This window comes from Pipistrellus kuhlii, unplaced genomic scaffold (assembly GCF_014108245.1).
Source record: "Pipistrellus kuhlii isolate mPipKuh1 unplaced genomic scaffold, mPipKuh1.p scaffold_m20_p_24, whole genome shotgun sequence".
NCBI lineage: Eukaryota > Metazoa > Chordata > Mammalia > Chiroptera > Vespertilionidae > Pipistrellus > Pipistrellus kuhlii.
In genome coordinates this window covers 4,672,352-4,691,370 of record NW_023425523.1, presented here as the reverse complement: position 1 = coordinate 4,691,370, position 19,019 = coordinate 4,672,352, and the positions used below count along the sequence as shown (strand labels likewise).

At 62.6% G+C, this 19,019-nt stretch overlaps 1 protein-coding gene across 4 annotated transcripts; it reads left to right on the top strand.

Moving 5' to 3' along the window:
- Nucleotides 1-2: 2 nt before the first annotated feature.
- On the top strand, nt 3-17,551 carry CSF1 (colony stimulating factor 1). Of its 4 annotated transcripts, none has more exons than XM_045586911.1 (9): nt 3-345; nt 3,354-3,476; nt 4,592-4,654; nt 6,141-6,311; nt 9,350-9,497; nt 10,577-11,571; nt 12,037-12,089; nt 12,409-12,467; nt 15,758-17,551. In XM_045586911.1, exons 1-8 carry the CDS (start codon nt 94-96, stop codon nt 12,452-12,454), a joined length of 1,851 nt encoding a protein of 616 aa, XP_045442867.1. In that variant the 5' UTR covers nt 3-93; the 3' UTR covers nt 12,455-12,467; nt 15,758-17,551. The 4 variants fall into 4 exon arrangements, with proteins under 4 accessions (XP_045442867.1, XP_045442866.1, XP_045442865.1 ...); XM_045586910.1 differs by lacking the exon at nt 15,758-17,551 and adding an exon at nt 13,283-14,153 and having other exon boundaries at nt 5-345; nt 9,350-9,506; XM_045586909.1 differs by having other exon boundaries at nt 6-345; nt 9,350-9,506.
- Nucleotides 17,552-19,019: the final 1,468 nt, after the last annotated feature.

Here is a 19,019-nt window from a genome sequence, read left to right as displayed (position 1 = left end):
GGGCCTCTGGAGTGTGTGTTGCGTGTGTGTGTGTGTGTGTGTGTGTGTGTGTGTGTGTCTGGCGCCTGTCCAACGTAATTTCCCATAAACCACATGCCTAAGTCGCTTAAAAGGCCGTGCCGAGGCGCTGGCCGGCGGAGCCGCCGGGAAAGTGAAAGTTCGCCTGGTGCTCCGGGCGCCGCCGCCGGCTCTCCGCACTCCCGGGACAGCGGCGCGGCCTCGGCGGGGCGCGGACTGCGCGGCGGCCGGCGAGCGAGCGAGCAGGCGAGGGCGGCCGAGGCGCCGGGCCGGGACCCAGCTGCCCGCATGACCGCGCGGGGCGCCGCCGGGCGCTGCCCTCCCACGGTAAGCGGCGGGCGGGCGGGCGCGGGCCGGGCTGCGGCTGGAGCTCGGCGGCCGCGCGGTCCCTGGACCCGCTGCCCTGCCTGCGTGCGCCGGCTGCGGGGGCTCCGGGGGCTCCGGGGGCTCCGGCTGCAGGGGCTCCGGGGGCGCCGGCTGCAGGGGCTCCGGGGGCGCCGGCTGCAGGGGCTCCGGGGGCTCCGGCTGCAGGGGCTCCGGTCGCCTTCCCATCTTTGCACGCGAGCGGCCCCGCGGCCCCTGCTGAGCCCCGCTGCGGCCCTGCGCGGCTCCTGGGGCTGCGGCGCTTCCCGGGAAAAGGGAAGGAAGGCTCCTAGCCCCGCTGCACGGAGGGGCACACTGAACCCCGGGCAGCGGGAGAGAGGGGTCTCAGCCGGAGGCCCCCGCCCCTCTCCCTTCGGACGGACCAGCCGCCCAGGGACCCGCGCGCGGTGTGACTGGTGAGGCGCCTTCCCCTGTGGGCATCTTCCTGGTCGCCCCGCACACGCCTGGAGGCCCTGCTGGGGAGCGGGCGCTTCTGGCTGGAGAGAGTGCAGGGGTCACCGGCTTTAGGATGCCAGGGCTTGTGCCAGGAACTGCTGGCACCGGAAGGAGCCGGGCAAGCCGCTGCTTGTTCCAGCTCCCAGACGGAGCTGCCGGGGACCAGGATGGTAGGCTCCGGTCTGTTTGGGGGGGACCAGAACCCAGAGTTGCCGGAGGATGGCTGTGGATCTTTTTCTTGCAAACTCGGGCGCAGTTCGTCGGGGAGAGCTTGGGCTCGGCGGCCGCAGGCGGTGGTAGGGAGCCGGGGAGGGAGCCGGGGACAGACGCTGCGCTGCTGGGGCTGCATGGGCCAGGCAGCAGCTGCCACGGCTCCGGAACCGAAGCGGGCATTGGAGGAACAGCGAGCGGCCTCCGGAGGAGAATGGGCGGGGAAGCTGGAGAAGAGAAGCGGAGCAGGGGCTGCAGGGTCGGGGAAGGGGCTGCAGGTGGGGTGAGGGAGGGCAGAGCAAATCCCCAGGGAGGAAGGGCCCAACTGAGAGAGGAGAGGGCTGAGAAGGCAGCTGGGAGGGCGAGGAGAGGCGCAGCCAGGTCGGGACAGGGGCTGAAGAAGGAGGAGGTGAGCAAAGGGAGCTGGTTTTATTTTTTTAATTTTATTTATTTACACATTTTAATCCTCACATGAGGGTATGTTTTTATTGATTTTAGAGGCACAGAAAGGGAGAGGGAGAAAGCCTGAGAAACATCGATGTGAGTGAGAAACATTGATCAGTTGCCTCTCATATGTATACCTTGACCTGGGGTGGAACCCGCAGCCTGGGTATGTGAGCTGACCGGGTATTGAACCTGCAGCGTCTTGATGTTCGGGGATGATGCTCCAACCCACTGAGCCACCCGACTGGGGCTGGGGTGGGGGTAGGGTTAGCAGGGCGGCCCGAGGGTCTCTGAGGGACTTGGCTGATGGGGAAGGTGGAACAGGATGGGAGGCAGGTGAGGAGGGACCGCACCTCTGAGCCCTGGGCAGAGATTCCTGCCGGGTGCCCCCAGAGGCCAGGCTGGTGGGTGGGAGGAAAAAGGAGGTGGGAGAAGAGGCAGCCCAGCCAGATACAAGCCAGACTGTTAACCCTCGGGTGCCCGTTCAGATCCTCTGAGGCCACATCGGGCCCCCGGGGCAGGGCATCTCCCCGTTGGCGGCACTGTCCGCACACCCGTGCCTGAAATAGCTCCGAAAGCCAGGCGGTTCTGAGGCTCAGCATTGCCTCTCCCCCCGCCCCCCAACCTCACTGTCTTGAAGTGCCTGGGACAAGGATGTCTTCCTGAGCATCCTTCCCCCCGCTCCCCCTCCCCAATGGAGCCATGCTGTGCCTCCTCTCTGCCACCAACGTCTCCCATCTTCCCAGGCCCCTGAGGCCCCTCCTCCCTGCGGCCGCCCTGGTAGCCCGGCCAGGCCTCCTCTCCCGGGTGAGAGCTGGCGAACATTGAGCTCTCAGTTATATGTAAATCAGCGTGTCACTGGGGCCTTGTGTTTTTCCAGGCGCTGTTTATTGGCAGCATTTGTCTTATCCTCTGGGTTACTGAGACAGAGCCCGGAGCCTAGGAAGGTGCCAGCCCTCACCCCACCCTAGCAGCATGTCTCTGAATTTGGGGGAGACTTAGGGCCGGGGCAGGGGGGGTGGGGAGGGGAGGGCTAAAGGGTGAGGATGAGGGAGAGAGGAAAGAAGGGGAATGAATGACAGGGTGTCAGGAGCCAGTTCTCTGACTTTCCTCGCAGTTGCTGGGTTGAGAGGAGACAGCTCAGGAAACATCCTGGCCGTGCTAAGAGCTGGCCGGCTGGCTGGCTGGCTGGCTGGCAGGCGGTACGGCACGATGGGGCTCCGCTAGGCAGGTGTCAGCCGGGACAGACGGACTGGCGCTCGCATGGCCGCTGCCTGCTGTTGATTTTGACACACAGGCGCCCAGGGCTCCTCAGGCCTCTAGCACGGGACAGGTTCCCAGCAAAACCGAGTTTGTTTCCAGCAGCAGAGCCAGACCTGTGTGGGAGCAGGTGGGAGGAAGGGCTGGACCCGAGGGATCTGTTTCTGGCTCACAGTCTGGAAGCCGGTGCATGGACATGAACTTGAGAGGAATGGGCAGGTCATACGATGCCTGGCTCAGCGTTTGATGCTGCAAGACCAGGAAAATGGAATGCAGAAGCGAGTCCTGTATTCAAGGGGTTTCTTGTGAAACTAGAATTTTGGCTGGGAGGCATCCCTCCCAGGTCCTCATTACAGTTCACTGTGTAGTCAGGCTTGGCCTGGGTAAATCTGGGAAGGCTTCCTGGAGGAGACGACACTCTGTCATCGAGGGAGAGCAAGGTTGTTTCGAGGCTGTTGGGCAATCCCCAGAAGCCGGGTTTGGGGAAGGCTGCGTCCTGGGGTGAGGCATAGCGCCTGTAGCCTTGTAGGTGTGAGGGGGGACCATGGGGAGATGGTGGGGAGAGTAAGAGCTGAGGAGAACTGGTGCTCTCTCTGTCACAGACATGGCTGGGCCCCCGGCTACTGCTGGTCTGTCTCCTGGTGAACAGGAGTATCACCGAGGAGGAGTCGAAGCACTGTAGCCACATGATCGGGGACGGACACCTGCAGCTGCTGCAGCAGATGGTGAGTGTGTGTGCGTGGCCAAGCCTATCCCACCGTCTCCTCAGGGGGAAACTGAGGCAGGAGCCAGGGAGGAGGTCAAAGAGACGGGTGGCAGGCGGAGAAACGGCTGTGCGGGACATTGCTCCCCGGATGCTCCCTCATTGACCTTCTGGAGGTCAGGGCCTCTGACCCCTGCAGGCATGGTGGGCTCCCGGCTGACTGCCTGGGTAAAGGGTTGCCTGGAATGTCCACCACAGGTTCTCCCTGTGGAGCCTGCCGTCCGTCCCTCAGTGGGATGCTTCCCAAGGAGCCAGCCCTGTCTGCCTGCTGTGCCCACATGTTCCCACTGGCTCCCAACTGGGACACCAGCCCGGCCCCAGGGCCTCCCCGGATTTGGAGTGCAGGCTCCGGCCTGACTCCCAGCCCTCCGCCCTCGTAGCCCTGGCTCCTGCTTGAGCCCTAGGGCTGGGCCGGCCGGCTCACCCTGGCCCTCCTGACAGGGCCAGCAGAGGCATCACCAGTTCCCAGCGTGGCTCGGCCAAGCAGAGTCCGTTTGCCGTCATGGCTGTTGTTCTGCTCAGAACAGCGTTTCCCATCCCTCCGGCCAGCCAGGCAGGGTGGGGCACCGCCGGTGAAGGCCAGCTCCCGGGCCCTGAGCTTGGGGCCTGCAGGCTGGGCCTCCTGCCTCTTTTCCTCCTCTGCGTTGCTGCCACGGAAACCCAGGCTTAGAATCACAGAACCACTGCTGGGGGAGGGGGTTGGGGGGCGCAACAGGGGCTTTCGGGGCATTAAACCCCAGCCCGTACAGATCCTGAATCCCCAGCACTTGTCTAGCCTCTGCTTGAATTCCTGCCGTGACAGGGAGCTCAATACCACCCACAGGAGCTGATGTCATGGAGGGGGAAGTCGAAGGAAAAGCATTCTTATCCTTTGCCAGCCCTCCCTTGGGCATGTGGGAGGCCCGAGGGAGGGCTGGCAAAGGATGAGAAGGTCTGCCCCTATTTTCTCTCCACGTGTGGTTGGGGAAAGTAGATGAGGCTCAAACCCCGATCCACCCAGAAACTCTAGGCCCCACTGTTAGGCGAGCTCAGCCGAGCTGCGGACGCCCTGCCACCGCCGGCCGCTCTCTCTTACAGATTGACAGTCAGATGGAGACCGGATGCAAAATCCCCTTCCAGTTTGTGAACGAGGATCAGCTGGTGAGTTATGGGCCCCGACGGGGATGCACTCCTCGGGGCGGGCAGAGTGGGAGCATGAGGGCTGGCGAAACCCTGGAGCTGGGCAGGATGAGGTGTGAGGACCCCTGGGTGCCCAAGTCTGGGGTGCCAGGGTCCAGGGCTGGGCAGGATCAGGGGCTCCCTTTTCCTGGCCGGGCACATGCCCACATCTTCTTATGGGCCAGGTGCTTTTCTTTTCTTTTTTAAAAAAAATATTTTATTATTATATTAGTATTAAATTACAGAGAGGAAGGGAGAAAGAGAGAGAGTTAGAAACCTTAATGAGAAACATCGATCAGCTGCCTCCGGCACGCCCCCTACCGGGGATGTGCCTGCAACCAAGGTACGTGCCCTTGACCGGAATCAAACCCGGAACCACCCAGTCCGCAGGCGCTATCCACTGAGCCACACCAGTTCGGGCATGGGCCAGGCGCTGTTCTAATTTAGTCTTGATGGAACCGCCTTGTTGATGGTCCCCAGAGAGATGGAGGGAGCACAGCTAGTAAGCGGTGGAGGTCTGATCCGCGCCGAGCAGGCTGACTCCGGGGCAGGCAGGCGCTTCTGGCACCGGCTTTGCTTATGGAAGACACCTCTGTGTAGATGACAGACCAGCAGCCAGGAGACCGGTCCAGCCCTTTCCGCGTCCTCCTGCCCCGGCCCCCAACCAGACACCAAGTGATGGTGGGTTGGCCTCCCCATCAGTTGCTTTGACAATTTCTAGTCCTTCCCAAAAATCCTCACGGCTGCCAGTGCACCCCTCATCCCGCCACTAAGGGGAGCTCTCGGGACCCTAACCTGCTACTTCCTTTTCCCTCCCCCAGACTCGTCAGGGCCCCCTCATCCAGAAAAAAGCCTACCCACTACCCCCATCTCTTGCTCCTTTCTTCCCACAAGCCTGTGACACCTGGCCAGCGCCCCCACCTTAGCCCTCGTCCCGAGTCTGCTCCTCTCTGTGCCCCATCCCGAGGCCCCGCGATGCCCAGAAGTTGTCCCCATCTCTGAGCCTCTCCACACCTGACCCATACATACCCTGCCAGCTCGGGAGGCCACTTCCCCTTGCAGGGAACAACCTCTGTGTCTCATTCATTGGCCACCAGGAATGCTCCATCCAGAAAGTGAAGCTCTCTCTAATCAGATTCCACATTTCCCTCCCTGCACCCCAACCCTCAGGGTGCCAGATCCCAAAGAGAGAGAGCGAAACGCCAGCGAGGGCAGCAGCCTCGTGGTCGGCAAACTCATTAGCCAGCAGAGCCAAATATCAACAGGACAACGATTGAAATTCCTTTTGAGAGCCGAATTTTTTAAACTTAGACTTCTTCTAGCGCCACTTCTTCACCATAGACTCGCCCAGGCCGTGGTATTTTGTGGAGGAGCCACACTCAAGGGGCCAAAGGGCCGCATGTGGCTCGAGAGCCGCGGTTTGCCCACCACGGGGCCAGGCCATCCACTCCAGGTTGTCCTTTTCCAGGAAGACCGCGTGTGTTACATTAAGAAAGCCTTTTCCTTGGCACAAGACATCATGCAGGAAACCATCAGCTTCAAAGACAACACCGCCAACGCTATCGCCCTGGTGAAGCTCCTGGAGCTCTCTGTGAGGCTGAAGGACTGCTTCCCCCAGGTCTCCGAGGAGCACGACACGGTAGGAGGCCCTGGAGCCGGAGCCCGGGTCAGGGCGGGGCTGCTCCCCGCCCTCTCACACTCTCTGAGCAACCACTTCCCTCACCTACTCCACCACCTGCCCCTCTCTCCCTCTCTCCCTCTCCCTCTCCCTCTCCGTCTTCTTCTCCCTCTCCCTCTCTCTCCTTCATTGCTCCATGCACACGCCTTCGCTAAGGACTGACTGTGCAGGAGGCGCAGTGCTAGGCCTCGATAGTGTCTCTGGGAACAAGAGCTTCCTGGTTCCAAACCTCGTGGAGTGAGCAGTCAAATGAGATTGGCAGCCATTGAACTAGAACAAGCACAACAGAGTTACAAGCCACAAGGGGACCCTTCCTTCACCCCACACGTAGCTGACGAGCGCCTGCTGTGTGTCACGTACTGTTCTGGGCTCCAAAGACGGGCAGAAATCCCCACGTTCACGGAGCTTACATCTGGGGGGGGGGGTGAGACAGGTCACACATGTGGCGTGTGGGAGGGCAGGAGCTGCATGGCCGGAGGGGAAAGCAGGGGAGGGAAGACCTGCAGGGGTGAGGGGGGCGGAGGCGTGAAGCAGCCCCTCTGAGAGGGAGAAACGGGACTCATTGAAGAGGGTGGGGAGGGAGAGCCAGGGAAGGCTTCTGAGGAAGGAAGAGTATCTGGAGGCCCAATGGTGGGTACGTTAGGAAGCCACAGGCTGGTCGGAGCATCCCAGTACCCAGCATGCCCCGAGGGAGCCCGGGGGTGAGCGGGAGCGTGCGTGTTGTGGACCTAGAGGTGTGCCGCGTGGCCGAGGTGCAGAAGGGGAGGGCGGAGGGGTTCCCCGTGGTCCTGGCCGTGTGGGCTTTGGCCTGAAGAGCCAGGCAGCGTGGTGAGCTGGCAGGTGAGCAGGCCTAGCTGGCGTTGAGACCTTTCTGGTTGCTGTGCAGAGAGGGGTCCGTGGGAGCAGGTGTGGAGGCTGGGAGACCAGCAGGAGGCCCAAGTCCCAGCCCGATGGGGGATTTGGCCACGTGGAGGTCAGTGTCACTGGCTGGTGCCGGGTCTGGGTGAACAGAGCGGAGCTCTGCTCCGGAAGACGCAGACAGAGGTCGCCAGAGGGCGCGTGGGATTGAGGGAGGAAGCCTTTTTTAATAAGAGAGGTATTAAACCGGCGGTTTCCCAATATTAAGGTTCTTAAGACTCACTTGGGGAGCGTATTTAAAACCCAGATTCCCAGCGTGCACCCCGAGAGCAAGCATGTCGGACTCGCTGCTTGCGGGCCTCAGCCTGAGCCTGACATGCAGAGAGTCTGATCCATGGGTCTGTGGGTGAGGCCAGGACTTTGCATCTCAACAAGCCACCCACCCGGTGAACGCCCACCGGACAGACTCCGGGAGGGATGAAGCCCTGGAGCTGGAGGAGCTAGTCTCCTGTGGGGACCCTGGGAGGGATTCGGGCTGCTGAGGAGAGAGGACACAGCCTGTGGACACGGGGCATCGGAGTCTTTCTGTCCGAGGGGCCGTTTCCTCCAGGAAGAGGCCAGAGAGCTCGGCGGCTCTTTACCGCGCCTGGGGGAGGCTGGCAGAGGAAACGGGTCCAAACTGGGTCATCCATGTGGCCAGTCCCCTCGCTCAGGCCCAGGTCTTCTCATGCCTGCAGCCTTTCATCGTCTGTCTGGTCCGCAGCGATGAGGGTTCTGCTGGGCCCGGGCCATGGGCATGCAGCCATGCTTACAGCTTCGCAGCCCAGGAAAGCTCCACCCCGTGCTGCTCCGTTAGGGGAGCGTGGTGTCTGGAAGTCGTCAGCGAGTCGGCCACAGATGATGCCAGTGGTGTGCAGGGCACTGCCGGATGTATGTGACCGGCAGGCCCCCACAGAGCCCTGAGCAATGCCCGCGTTAGAGGTCAGGCGGTGGAGCCTGGGCGGGAGACAGAGAAGGAGCTGCCGAGGTCGGGAGCAAAGGCAGGCGTGTGTGTGTGAGGGGTCCCAGACCCCAGTGCATGTGGGAGCCTGTGTCCCTAGAGCAGAAAAGAGTAGCTCAAGACATGGGGCTGGGGCAGCCTTGGACCTCCTTCCAAGACACACCAACGCCAGAGAAGGACCCACCGCCATGGCCTGCTCCAGGCCGTGCTCCACACCACGGCACCACCACCCACCCACCTCCCTGATAACCCCTCCGACGGGCTCTCTCGGCTCTGTCGATAAGGTCAACAGTTCTGGACCTGGCCAGCCAGGGCCTGCAGGACAGGTCCTCTCAGCTGCATCTCTCCCCGCTCTCCTCCTGGGTGGTAGTACTGTAGCCATTCTAGCCTCCTCCTCATCTTTCAACAGTCCAGGCTCTCTCCTGCCTCAGGACCTTTGCACAGTCTGCTCCCACTGTCCAGACAGTTCTCTCCAACTCCGCTTGTTTTCCTGGCTACCTCTTTTTTTAAAAAAATATATTTTATTGATTTTGTACAGAGAGGAAGGGAGAGAGATAGTTAGAAACATCAATGAGAGAGTCATTGATCAGCTGCCTCTTGCACACCCCCTACTGGGGATATGCCCACAACCAAGGTACATGCCCTTGACCGGAATCGAACCCGGGACCTTTCAGTCCCCAAGCCGATGCCTACCATTGAGCCAAACTGGTTTCGGCTCCTGGCCACCTCTTGCTCATCTTTTAGTCTATTCTTAGGCATGTGGTCACACATGCTCAGGTCATTCAGAACTCCCTCATGTTGAGGACTCGCTGACTTGTAGCAATGGCTTGGGTACCTGTGCCTTGCTGCACTCAATGTCCAACTCGGCCAGCAACCACCTTGCTCATTCACTGCATGATCCCCAGGTGATGGCCATGTGCCTGGCACATATCCGTGACTAAATGAGACCTGGCACATACCCGTGACTAAATGAGAGCTCCTGGCCTCCAGACTGATTCTGCTGCAAACGAGGGGAGAGGGGAGGGAGAACATGAACCAGGAAAAGGAGGCGGGTGTGAGAAGGGCCACGGAAGTTAGACAGACAAGCCTGAGACGCTGGGCCCGTGCTGAGCCTCACCCCGGGGACCTGCTCTCCCTCCAGGCCTGTGTCCAAAACTTCTCGGAGTCACCCCTCTGGGCGCTGGAGAAGATCAAGAACGTCTTTAACGAAACGAAGAACCTCCTTAAAACGAACCAGAGCATTTTCAGCAAGAACTGCAGCGACAGCTTTGCCAAGTGCTCTGGCACAAGTGAGGCAGGTGAGAGCGTGTGGAAGGCCCAGGCCTGGGCGGTGGGGCATGGGGCTGCGGGGACCCCCGGAGGCAGCCTGGCGGCTACTCGTCTCCTGTGCGTGTAGATGTGCTTGTTTTGTGTACACGTGTGGCTTCGTGCGTCTCGGGGTGGTCCTCAGCACATGTCTCTTCTGACATGTGTGTGCATGTACATCTGTCTGCATGTCAAGGCATCAAGAAGGACCACGCTGGTGGCTGTGAGATTAAGGTGCGGGAGAGGGGGCCCCTCAGGGGGGGCCCCGAAGGCATGGAGGCTCCGGCCCCACAGGGCGGCCGAGCACACGGGGGTTCCGTGGAGAGAGCAAAGGCTGCTCCGCCTGGGAGCGTGGCCCTGGCTCTGAGAACCCCGCTGCCAATCACCAGGACACCAGGCTCCCGAAGTCCTCAGGACGCCCTGAGTGTCCCCTCAAGGGACAGGCTGGATTTGAAGTCTGAGCATCACTCAAACTCGCCCAGTGCTGGCACCGGCTGCACACATGCACCCTCCATGTCCTCGTCTCTGCGTCTCATGTCATGTGTCCGTGCAACCTTGCTCCCCGAGGCAGGGACCGAAGCCCTGCCACCTGGCGTCCGCCAGTGGCCAAGTCCAGTCTCTTTGTTTCAATGCCAAGGCCTCAAGCCTTGCCCACGATCCAGCCCCAGACATTCCCGCCTGTGGCCGTGGCCCCTGCTGTGCATGGCACCACCTTGCTGCTTCCAGCCGGTGCAGTGGGGCTTGGGGGGGAGGGAGGGGGGCTTGTGTTAGCCCTTGAGGCCTCTGCTCACCCCTGGCTTGGCGTCTGGCCACCTGGAACCCCAGGAAGAGCTGCGCTCTGGTCTTCCCCGACCCCCAGGCTGCACCTCTCAGTCCTGCTTTGTTCTCCCCCACAAGACCCTGTGGTTTGCACCTTCCCTGCTTGTGTCCGTCCTGTCGTGCCCTCTGCCCCAGGGCTGCATTAGCGGGTGCGGGGTCCCTCTCCCGTCCTCCGGGAACGCTGTGCTGGAGGCTGGTGACTCTAGCTCCCCCGTCTTTCTCTCTCCCTCTGTGGTTCTTTCAGATGTGGTGACCACGCCTGATTGCAACTGCCTGTACCCCAAAGCCACCCCTAGCAGTGACCCGGCCTCTGCCTCCCCGCAGCAGCCCCTTGCCCCCGCCACGGCCCCTGTGGCTGCCTTGCCCTGGGCCGGCTCGGAGGGGACAGAGGACAGCTCTCTTTTGCCCAGTGAGCAGCCCGTCCGCACAGAGGACCCGGGCAGCGCCAAGCAGCGACCGCCCCGGAGCACATGCCAGACCTTTGAGTCACCCGGGACCCCGGGCGCCGAGGGAGGCCCCTTCGGAGGTTCTCCTGAGCCCCCCGGAGCCGCCGTCTCTGGGACAGAGGACATTCTCAACTCCGTGCTGGGCGCTAACTGGGCCCTGGAAGAGGCCTCTGGAGAGGCTAGTGAGGGGCCTGCACCCCGAGGCCCAGAGCCCGCCCCCTCCGGGCGGGGAGGAGGCAGCGTGCAGGCGGAGGCCATCCGACACAGCAACCTCATCTCAGCGTCTCTACTCCGCGGACCAGCCAGGGGCCAGCCGCCAGCGGGCGTAACTGGCACCGCCCGGCCCAGGGTGGGCCCGGGGAGATCCACCGGCCAGGCCCGGAGTCGCACAGCCGAGAAGACAGACCGTCCACCCAGGACGCCTAGAGACGCGCGGGAGCCAGGCTCGGCCAGGCCCCTGCTCCTGCGCCCGAGAGGCCTCAGCCGGCTCTCCACCCTCGCCGCTGGCGCCCGGCCTCCCCGCAGCCACACCCGGGACAGCGTGCTGCCCCTCGGGGGGCCGCAGGGCCGGAGGAGCGCCCGGGCGCGGAGGAGCACCGCGGGGCTGGAAGGAGCACCACGTGAGGGGGCGGCCGCACCCCATGCCCATCTTAACCCCGTTCCTTTGACAGACGACCCGGCGCCCTCCACCTCCCCGGTCCTCCGCCCCCTGCTGCTGCCGGGCGGCGGCGTCATGCTGGTCCTGGTCCTGCTGGCCGTGGGCGGGCTGCTGCTCCACAGGCGGCGGCAGCGGGTAAGGAGCTGGGGGGCCGGGGGCGGGCACCTGCCGGGGACCGGGCGCAGCGGGTGGAGGAGCAGGTGCGGGCAGGCGGGCTGAGGGCCCGCCTGGGTCCTTCAGGTGCTCGCACCAGGAGGCTGGCTGAGCACAGAGGAGGGCAGGTGGACAGGGAGGGTTTCTCCAAGATTGGGGGGGAGGGGCCTCAGGGTGTCAGGTCAGCGGAAGGGCGGGGGCAGCAGGGAGCCGGAGAGGGTAACCCTGGACCAGCAGCACGTGGGGGAACGTGTAGACCAGGGCAGGGCCTGGGGCCGGGGCAGAGGAGACAGCCTAGCAGGGCGGAAATGGGGTCACGGGCACAGAGGCCTCAGGGAGTCACGTGGCTGGTTCCCACGTCTCAGTCTCTGGGGGAGCCCTGCCTGGGGATGGGACCCTGTCCCCCAGCCCCCCAGCTGCTCAGTGAGTGCCCTTTTCTGTCCCCAGAGCCATCGAGAGCTATGGATCATGGATTCTTCCCGGGAGCAGCCAGAGGGCAGGTGAGAGTCTGGGCTGGGGTGGCTCTGTAGGCGGCGGCGGGGGGGGGGGGGGGGGGAGAGAATCTTGGCACCTGTTTCTCCTCTATATTTGGGGGGACTTCCTCCCACGTACTCTGAGGCAGAGGAGCTTGGAACAGGATGGGGAGGAGAGGAGGAAGGGCCTAGGATTTCTCCTGGTTTCGTCCCAGGGTGAGGCCGGTCTGGGTCTCCTGCACCTGTGAGGCTTCGAGCACCTATGCGGGGGGCGGGGGGCCTCTTCGGGGGGTTCCTTGCTCCCCGATTCACTGGAGTCTGACGTCAGCCTGTGCTCCGCCCGCAGCCCCCTGGCCCAGCCTGAGGACAGACGGGTGGAGACGCCGGTATAGAGGGAAGGCTAAGGTAAGCCTCTGGTTCTGGGTCCCTCTGCACCCCTTAACATTAGCTCCGTCCTTTCCCCTCACCCTGACACGGGGATCCCACCGACACCCCCGAGACCCACACACCCGGCCCATCACCAGGGCGGTCACCCCTCCTTCCGGCGCTCAGGCCCCCCACCCCCTCCACCCATCCCCTCTGCATTGGCCGTTGCTGCTTCTTTGTTCAATAATTCTTCATTGTTGGAAGTATTACATATGCCCCTCGCCCTCCCAATTATGTGTTGGCTTCTTATTTCTGCCCTGAGCTTCTGCTCTCACTGCCACCACCCACACCAGAGCCCCAGAGCTTCCTGCCAGCTCTTCACCCTTCTGGAGAGTCTCAGGGTTTCACTTCAGACCACCCTCTCCACTGGGCCTCCAGACGCCCCCGGCAGCTGCCGCTCTGAGTGCCTCCCCGGCCTGAGCCTTCTCCCCAGCCCAGGGGGCCCTCCCTGCTTCCAATTCACGGAGCCACAGAGCCTGGTGTGGAAGGCTCTCTGAGGTCACTAAGGCCGAGCGTCCCACCCCGAGGGGCCTCCCCTCTGCCTCCCAGCGTCCGATCACGACCTGGGAGAGCCCGGCCAGCTCCCCGCCAGCTCCGCCAGCACCCAGAGGCCCGCGAGGAACCCTTCCTCAGGCGAGGTCTCACGGCTTCTCCGCCACCTCCGGGCCCCGGATGACCCTCCCTCTGCCAGGACAGCCCTCTAATGCCTAAAGCCAGCCACGTCCCCTTTAGGACTCCCCGCAGCTCCGTGCGGCCACGCCCCTCAAACACTCCTTATATGATGTGGTTTTCAGACCCCTCACCGTCCTGGTCGCCCTCCTCTGGACACACTCGTTTGTCACTGTCCCCTGCCAGTGTGGCCCGGCCTGGACACAGTGCTCCAGACGTGTCTGACCAGCTCAGAGCGCATGGGACAGTTCCTGCCTTGGCCTGGACAGTAGTGTTCTGCTATGCGCACAGATTAAGTTTGCATTAGTTTTTTTAAACAACTGCATCATATTGTTGTCTCGTATTTAGCTTGTGGTCTATGAAAAGTCCTAGTTCCCTTTCCCATAAGACCTCTGTCCTCCACTTGGACAGATTCATTGTTTTAACCAAAGACTAGTTTATACTCGTCCTTGTGAAAACTGCCCTGGGGGGTGTCTGCCCGTTACCGAGCCCCTGACATGGTCCCCTGCCCAGTCCCGTCTCCCTGGCCCTCCCAAGTGTGTCTCCCCCACACTGACCGGCCTTCTGGCGCCCTGGCCCACGTGGATAAAGATGTGACCCTCGCGACTCCTTGCCCCTGGCTCTCGGGCCAGGCGGCCCCGTCCTCCTCCCTTCCCTCTGTTCCGCCCACCATCAGCCATAGGAAGTCCTCCTTCCTTATGCCTCCTCTGGCCCCTCCTGTCGGTCACACCCCTCTGCCCTCCTGTATTTGGTTAATACTGTATCGATTTGCACTTACTCGGATGTTGTTTTTATACATTTCATTCCTTGTTCTATGTGTGTGTGTACATCCCGCACCCCGACTCAGGCTGTAAGCCCCTTGCGGGCAGGGACCGTGTCTTCCACTTTTTTGGCATCTCTCTTTCTGCCCCGGGTTCCGATACAAAGAGGGCTTCTCCGCACTCGGCCAAGCACTCAATAAACACGGACCGACGGCCTTCAGGGCTGGCAGATCCACCCATGGCCAGCTGTGTCTAGTTAACCAGCCTTCCGACTAACCCGTTAGCCAGCTAACCAGGTGACTCTGACTGACCAGCTGGTAACTGCCTAGTTGGTTACTTGTTGATTGGGGAGCTGATGGGCTAACTCAGTGGTCGGCCATCTGCGGCTCACGAGCCACATGCGGCTCTTTGGCCCCTTGAGTGTGGCTCTTCCACAAAATACCACAGCCTGGGCGAGTCTATTTGGAAGAAGTGGCGTTAGAAGAAGTTTAAGTTTAAAAAATGTGGCCCTCAAAAGCAATTTCAGTCATTGTCCTGTTGACGTTTGGCTCTGTGGACTGATGAGTTTGCCGATCACTGGGCTAACTGACTGGCTGGCGAACGAGTTGGGGCAACCTATCAGGTTTGACCCCAGGCCCCACACGAGCCAGCGCCTCAGGGCCTTCCCAGGCGTAGGGCACCAGGCCTGGCCACACCTAGGAGATGGGATCTGACGAAAGCTCTGCCAGGAAAGAGCACAAGTAACACATCTGGGCCCCGAGGCTGCCTGGTGGGAGCGGAGCATGGGTCAGAGGGACACTGGCTGGGTGGTCTCCGGCCCTGGCACTCGGAGTCTTGGGGAGAGGCAGGGCCAGCGCCAGCCTGATGGCCACTGTGCCAGGAGAGGTGTTGAGGAGCCCCAAAACCCTCCCACTCCCTGCCCTGTGGGAGCTTGCCCACTGGGCCCTCCTTCCCTGTGCCCAGCTGTGCCTCGTGTCCAGTCCAGCCCTCCAGAGCCTGGGAACGGGCCGGGAGCCAGAGCGCTGGTCCCCTCTCCCGCCCAGCCCGTCACAGCCTGGGCCAGCAGGGCCCGTGATGGCCCGGGAGGAGGGTCCAAAGGCAAGCTGCTGGCCGGAGCCCAGGGGATTTCTGGTCTGAGAACAAAGCGTTCTGAGGATGCGGGGCCAGGGGACAGGCCGGGGGCGGATGGGGAGAGAGCCGGGCCCTCCATCACATCAAGATGCAAGGAGGCCTGTCCGGAAGGAGGCTGCTGAGGGTGAGCTGCGATAGGGAGGGCGCGCCTGCTCCTGGGACCCCTCTAGTCCCTCCTCTGCGGTGCCCTCTGCTCTGCGGTGCCCAGTGCGGTGCGTGGCCCCTCGTGAGGCGTGCCTGGAGGCGGGCAGGGGCACACGCTTCGCTGGAGTTGGCAGGGCTCACCCGTGGCTCATTGGAGGGTTCTAAGGGCACTCGAATGCCCCCTTCCTTCCCTCAGACCCAAAGGCCAGCTTGGCAATGCCCCGCACCCCCGCTCAGACCCCGCCAGGCCCGGCCCGGCCCGGCCCCTCCCGCGGTGGCCCGTGCTGCCCAGGAGGAGGCAGGAGGAGAGGGCAGCCTGGCCCGCGGCCTGGCCCCCTGCCAGGGACAGCGGCCTGGCCCTTGAGGCGTCTGGGTGGCCGGGAAGGCGGGGGAGGGGCGGGAGGAAGTCCTCCCAGCCCACAGGAACGCCAGGCGCCCCCACGCGTGTCCCCGGCGACCCCTCCCTCGCTCCCCCTCGCTGATGGGCCTCTCTCTCTCCCTCTCTCTCTCTCTCTTCCTCTCTTTCTCTCTCTCCCTCTCTCTCTCTCTCTCTCCCTCCCACAGCTGGGCGCACAGGACAGTCTCTCCACGGCAGGAGGTGCTACGGGGCGTCCACCCGCCATCCTCCTGGGAATGTGACCTGCCCACCCGAGAGCTCCTGTCGGCCAGGACCCGAGCAGAGCGGCTGGGCTGGCCCCTCCACCCTCGACCCCCAGACTCTGGACGGACTCGGAGCGGGCCGGAGTCTGCCTCATGCTGCTGATATTTATCGTGGGCCCTGGAGGCCCCCATCCGCTTGAGGGGGGCTGGCCAGCCCCGAGGAGTCCCCTCGGCCCCCGGGGCTGTGCCCGCCTCCCGCCCCCTCCAGCCAGCGCCTGGGCCGGGACCAGCGGCCCGTGGACCGGACGGCGGGGAGGGCGCGGAGGACCCGTCTGGCGGCGAGGGATGGGTGCCCGCCCGGCGAGCAGGCACACGTCCCGAGAGATGTGGAGATTGGCAGGGCGGGACGGCGTCTCCCCTGGTTTCCTGGAAATATGGTTACGCCGGTGCCAGGAGCAGAGGGAAGGCCAGCCCTGCCCTCGGGACCTGCTGGGCTCTTGATGACAAGGTGAAGCCGAGGCTGGCCGCGGCCCCCCAGAACCTAGGAGCCGCCCCGGGGGCCGCACGGGGCGCCCCTCTCGAAGGAAGCCATTGCACTGTGAAGACCGGGCCCGCCTGCTGTACCGCCCGCCCCGCCTGCCTGGCCGACGATCCGCTGTCTGCCCTCTGCCCTCCGCCTCCCAGCTTCTGCACTGACTGCCGAGCCGGCCTCACCCGTCCCGCCGACCGAGGGAGCCCCTGGCCCTGACTCCCCGGGGTGGACGGGGCGGGCGGACGCCTGGGCCGGCGCCGGAGCTGGTCTCCAGGCTGCTGTGGGCCCAGGTTTCTGCATTTTGCACTTTGACGTTCCCAAGAGGGAAGTGACTGGTGGGAGGGAGGCGGGCGGGGCGGGCAGAGACAGTCACAGGGAGGGTCTCCGAAATGATGGGTACGCCCCTGAGGTTGGGGGAGGCGTCCACGCCCCTGACCCCTGGCCCCTGACCCCGGCCGCAGCCACCGCTGCCCACGGGCCCACAGGGCTGGGCGAGCAGTCCCCGGGAGGGGCCTGGTAGGCGGCCATACCTCCAGCTCTCACCCCCACACCCACTCAGGACCACCGTCTCTGTGACCAGGCAGGCCAGGTTGGTGGGGGGGGGGGGCGAGCATCTCTCCCCAAGGCTGCCTTGAGGGCCTCCGCTCCCTCGTTCCCTCTGAGCAGCTCCTTCCCTTCTCTCCCGCTGCCCTAGGCCCTCCCTGGAGAGACCACCCTGCTGGCCGCTGGGCAGGGCCCCCACTCCCCTTCCTGCCCTTGAAAGTGAAGGTCCTGGCCCTGACTGTGAGGGAGGAGCAGAGGACGCTCGGGGGGGCTCTGCCTCCCCGTCACAGACTCTGTGTTTGACGCCAGAAAGTATGAATTTAAACGTGGAAGGAAACAAGTGCAGAAAAGGGCATTCCTGCTTCCCCTCCCCTCAAACATATAGTATTTTCAGAGTCAAGAGAGCTAAGAGCTTCCTTCCCGAAGGGGGTGGCTTTGCTTTCCTGCCTCGGGCGGCAGGGCCCCGGGCCGCCTCAGGGGGTCCCCCGCCCCCCGCCGGGCCAGCCGCCCGGGACCCCTTCTTTTCTCCGAGAAAGCCGAGAGGGAACATGGGCTCACACACTGTGAGGTTTTGTTTTTACACTTGGAAGTGATGAATTATTTTATATAAAGTCATTTAAATATCTATTTAAAAAAATAGGAAGCTGCTTATATATTTAATAATAAAAGTGCACAAGCTGCCACGTGTGAGTCCTTGGAAACGTTGTTTTTGGGGTGGAGGGTGGCGAACGAAGCGGGGGGGGGGGGGGAGGGGGGGGGCGCGGCATCCGCTGCTGGGTGAGACCCGCTCAGAAAGCTTTTCAGAAGACTGGGGGAAGGAAGGTCCTCTCTCTCCAGGCTTCGGCCTTGTTACCCAAACCTCCCGCCCGCCTCCCGCTGCCCAGACACCCTCCTCTGAGCATCTGTTTAATAGGGAACCCACAGCGCAGCCAGACCTCGGCCTGGCCTCGCCCCTGCCGCCCAGCCTCGCCCAGCCTGGGAAAATGGCCGGTTGGGCTCTGTCCAAGGGTGAGGGGCCTGCCAGGACCAGGCCCCTGACCTCTGACCCCCGCTGGCCAGGTCCTGGCAGAGCTCTGAGGTGCATGGGGAAGGTCTCCGGGCTGGGAAGTGGGTGAGGCTGGGAGGGGGAGAGAGGCAGCAGGTTGTGTGAGGGGCCTAGGGCCTGATCCTACTATGAATGGAGAGGATGGTGGGTGGAGGGGGGAGGCGTGAGGGATGCTGGCGGGGCAGGCGATGGAAGCCCAAACGCACACCCTGGGCCAGGCCATGACAAGAGGGGCCGCTCCACTCCTGAGAGGGTGACAGACAAAGTCTTGGGTCACTGGTTCTCGTCCCCGAAGAATCCCTTGGGTTGAATCAGAAGACACGATATCCATGCTCCGCCCAAAGAAACTAAACCAGAATCTCCCTCCTCTCTGGTTTCAGGGTGTGTTAACCGAGAGCCATTGCTGCCAAGTCACTGCAGCGTGGCAGCCCTGAGTTGAGCATCTGCCCCTGGTGGTCAGTGTGCATCATAGCAACAGGTCGGACAGTAGGAAGGACATTTAGCATAATAGCCATATATATGTCTATGTCTATGTCTATGTCTATGTCTATGTCTATATCTATATCTATATCTATATCTATATCTATATCTATATCTATATCTATATCTATATCTATATCTATATAAGATAGATAGATATTTACAATAGATAGATAACTACAATTCATGAGCCATGCAGAGAAGGCATTTTCAGCAGGGGGTTTCCCAGCTTCTGATGGAGATGGGGCTGGTCTAGAATCCTGACTGACCCCTGGGCTATGGATTGAATGTGTATTCAAGGCCTTTGCGCAAAGATTGGCAAAAACACAAACAAAACAACCCCCCAAGACCAAACAAACCCTGCCGCCCACTGGCCTCCCCAGAAGCCCCTGGAGGCATCCGGAAACAGAGGCCGAGACCTCAGCAAGCCTCTCCTGGGCCTCGGAGGCCAGAGCTGCTGGAGGAATGCCACCCACAGAGCAGCAGTCCCTTTGAGGCAGAGCCAGAGGCTCAGGTAGCTGGCCTGGGTCTCTGGCTGCTTGGCCTGTGAACGTGGGCCAGCATTTCACCTCCCTGACCTCAGACTTCTCATGTTGTACAGCTTTAAGGACGCAAGCCAGGTACAC

Bases quoted from the DNA above. Each gene is read 5' to 3' on its own strand.
- CSF1 (XM_045586909.1), top strand. From the start codon at position 94: ATGCCTAAGTCGCTTAAAAGGCCGTGCCGAGGCGCTGGCCGGCGGAGC. The intron at 4,655-6,140 runs GTGAGTTATGGG...GTCCTTTTCCAG, and splicing joins TTGTGAACGAGGATCAGCTG to GAAGACCGCGTGTGTTACAT. The intron at 9,507-10,576 runs GTGAGAGCGTGT...TGGTTCTTTCAG, and splicing joins CTCTGGCACAAGTGAGGCAG to ATGTGGTGACCACGCCTGAT.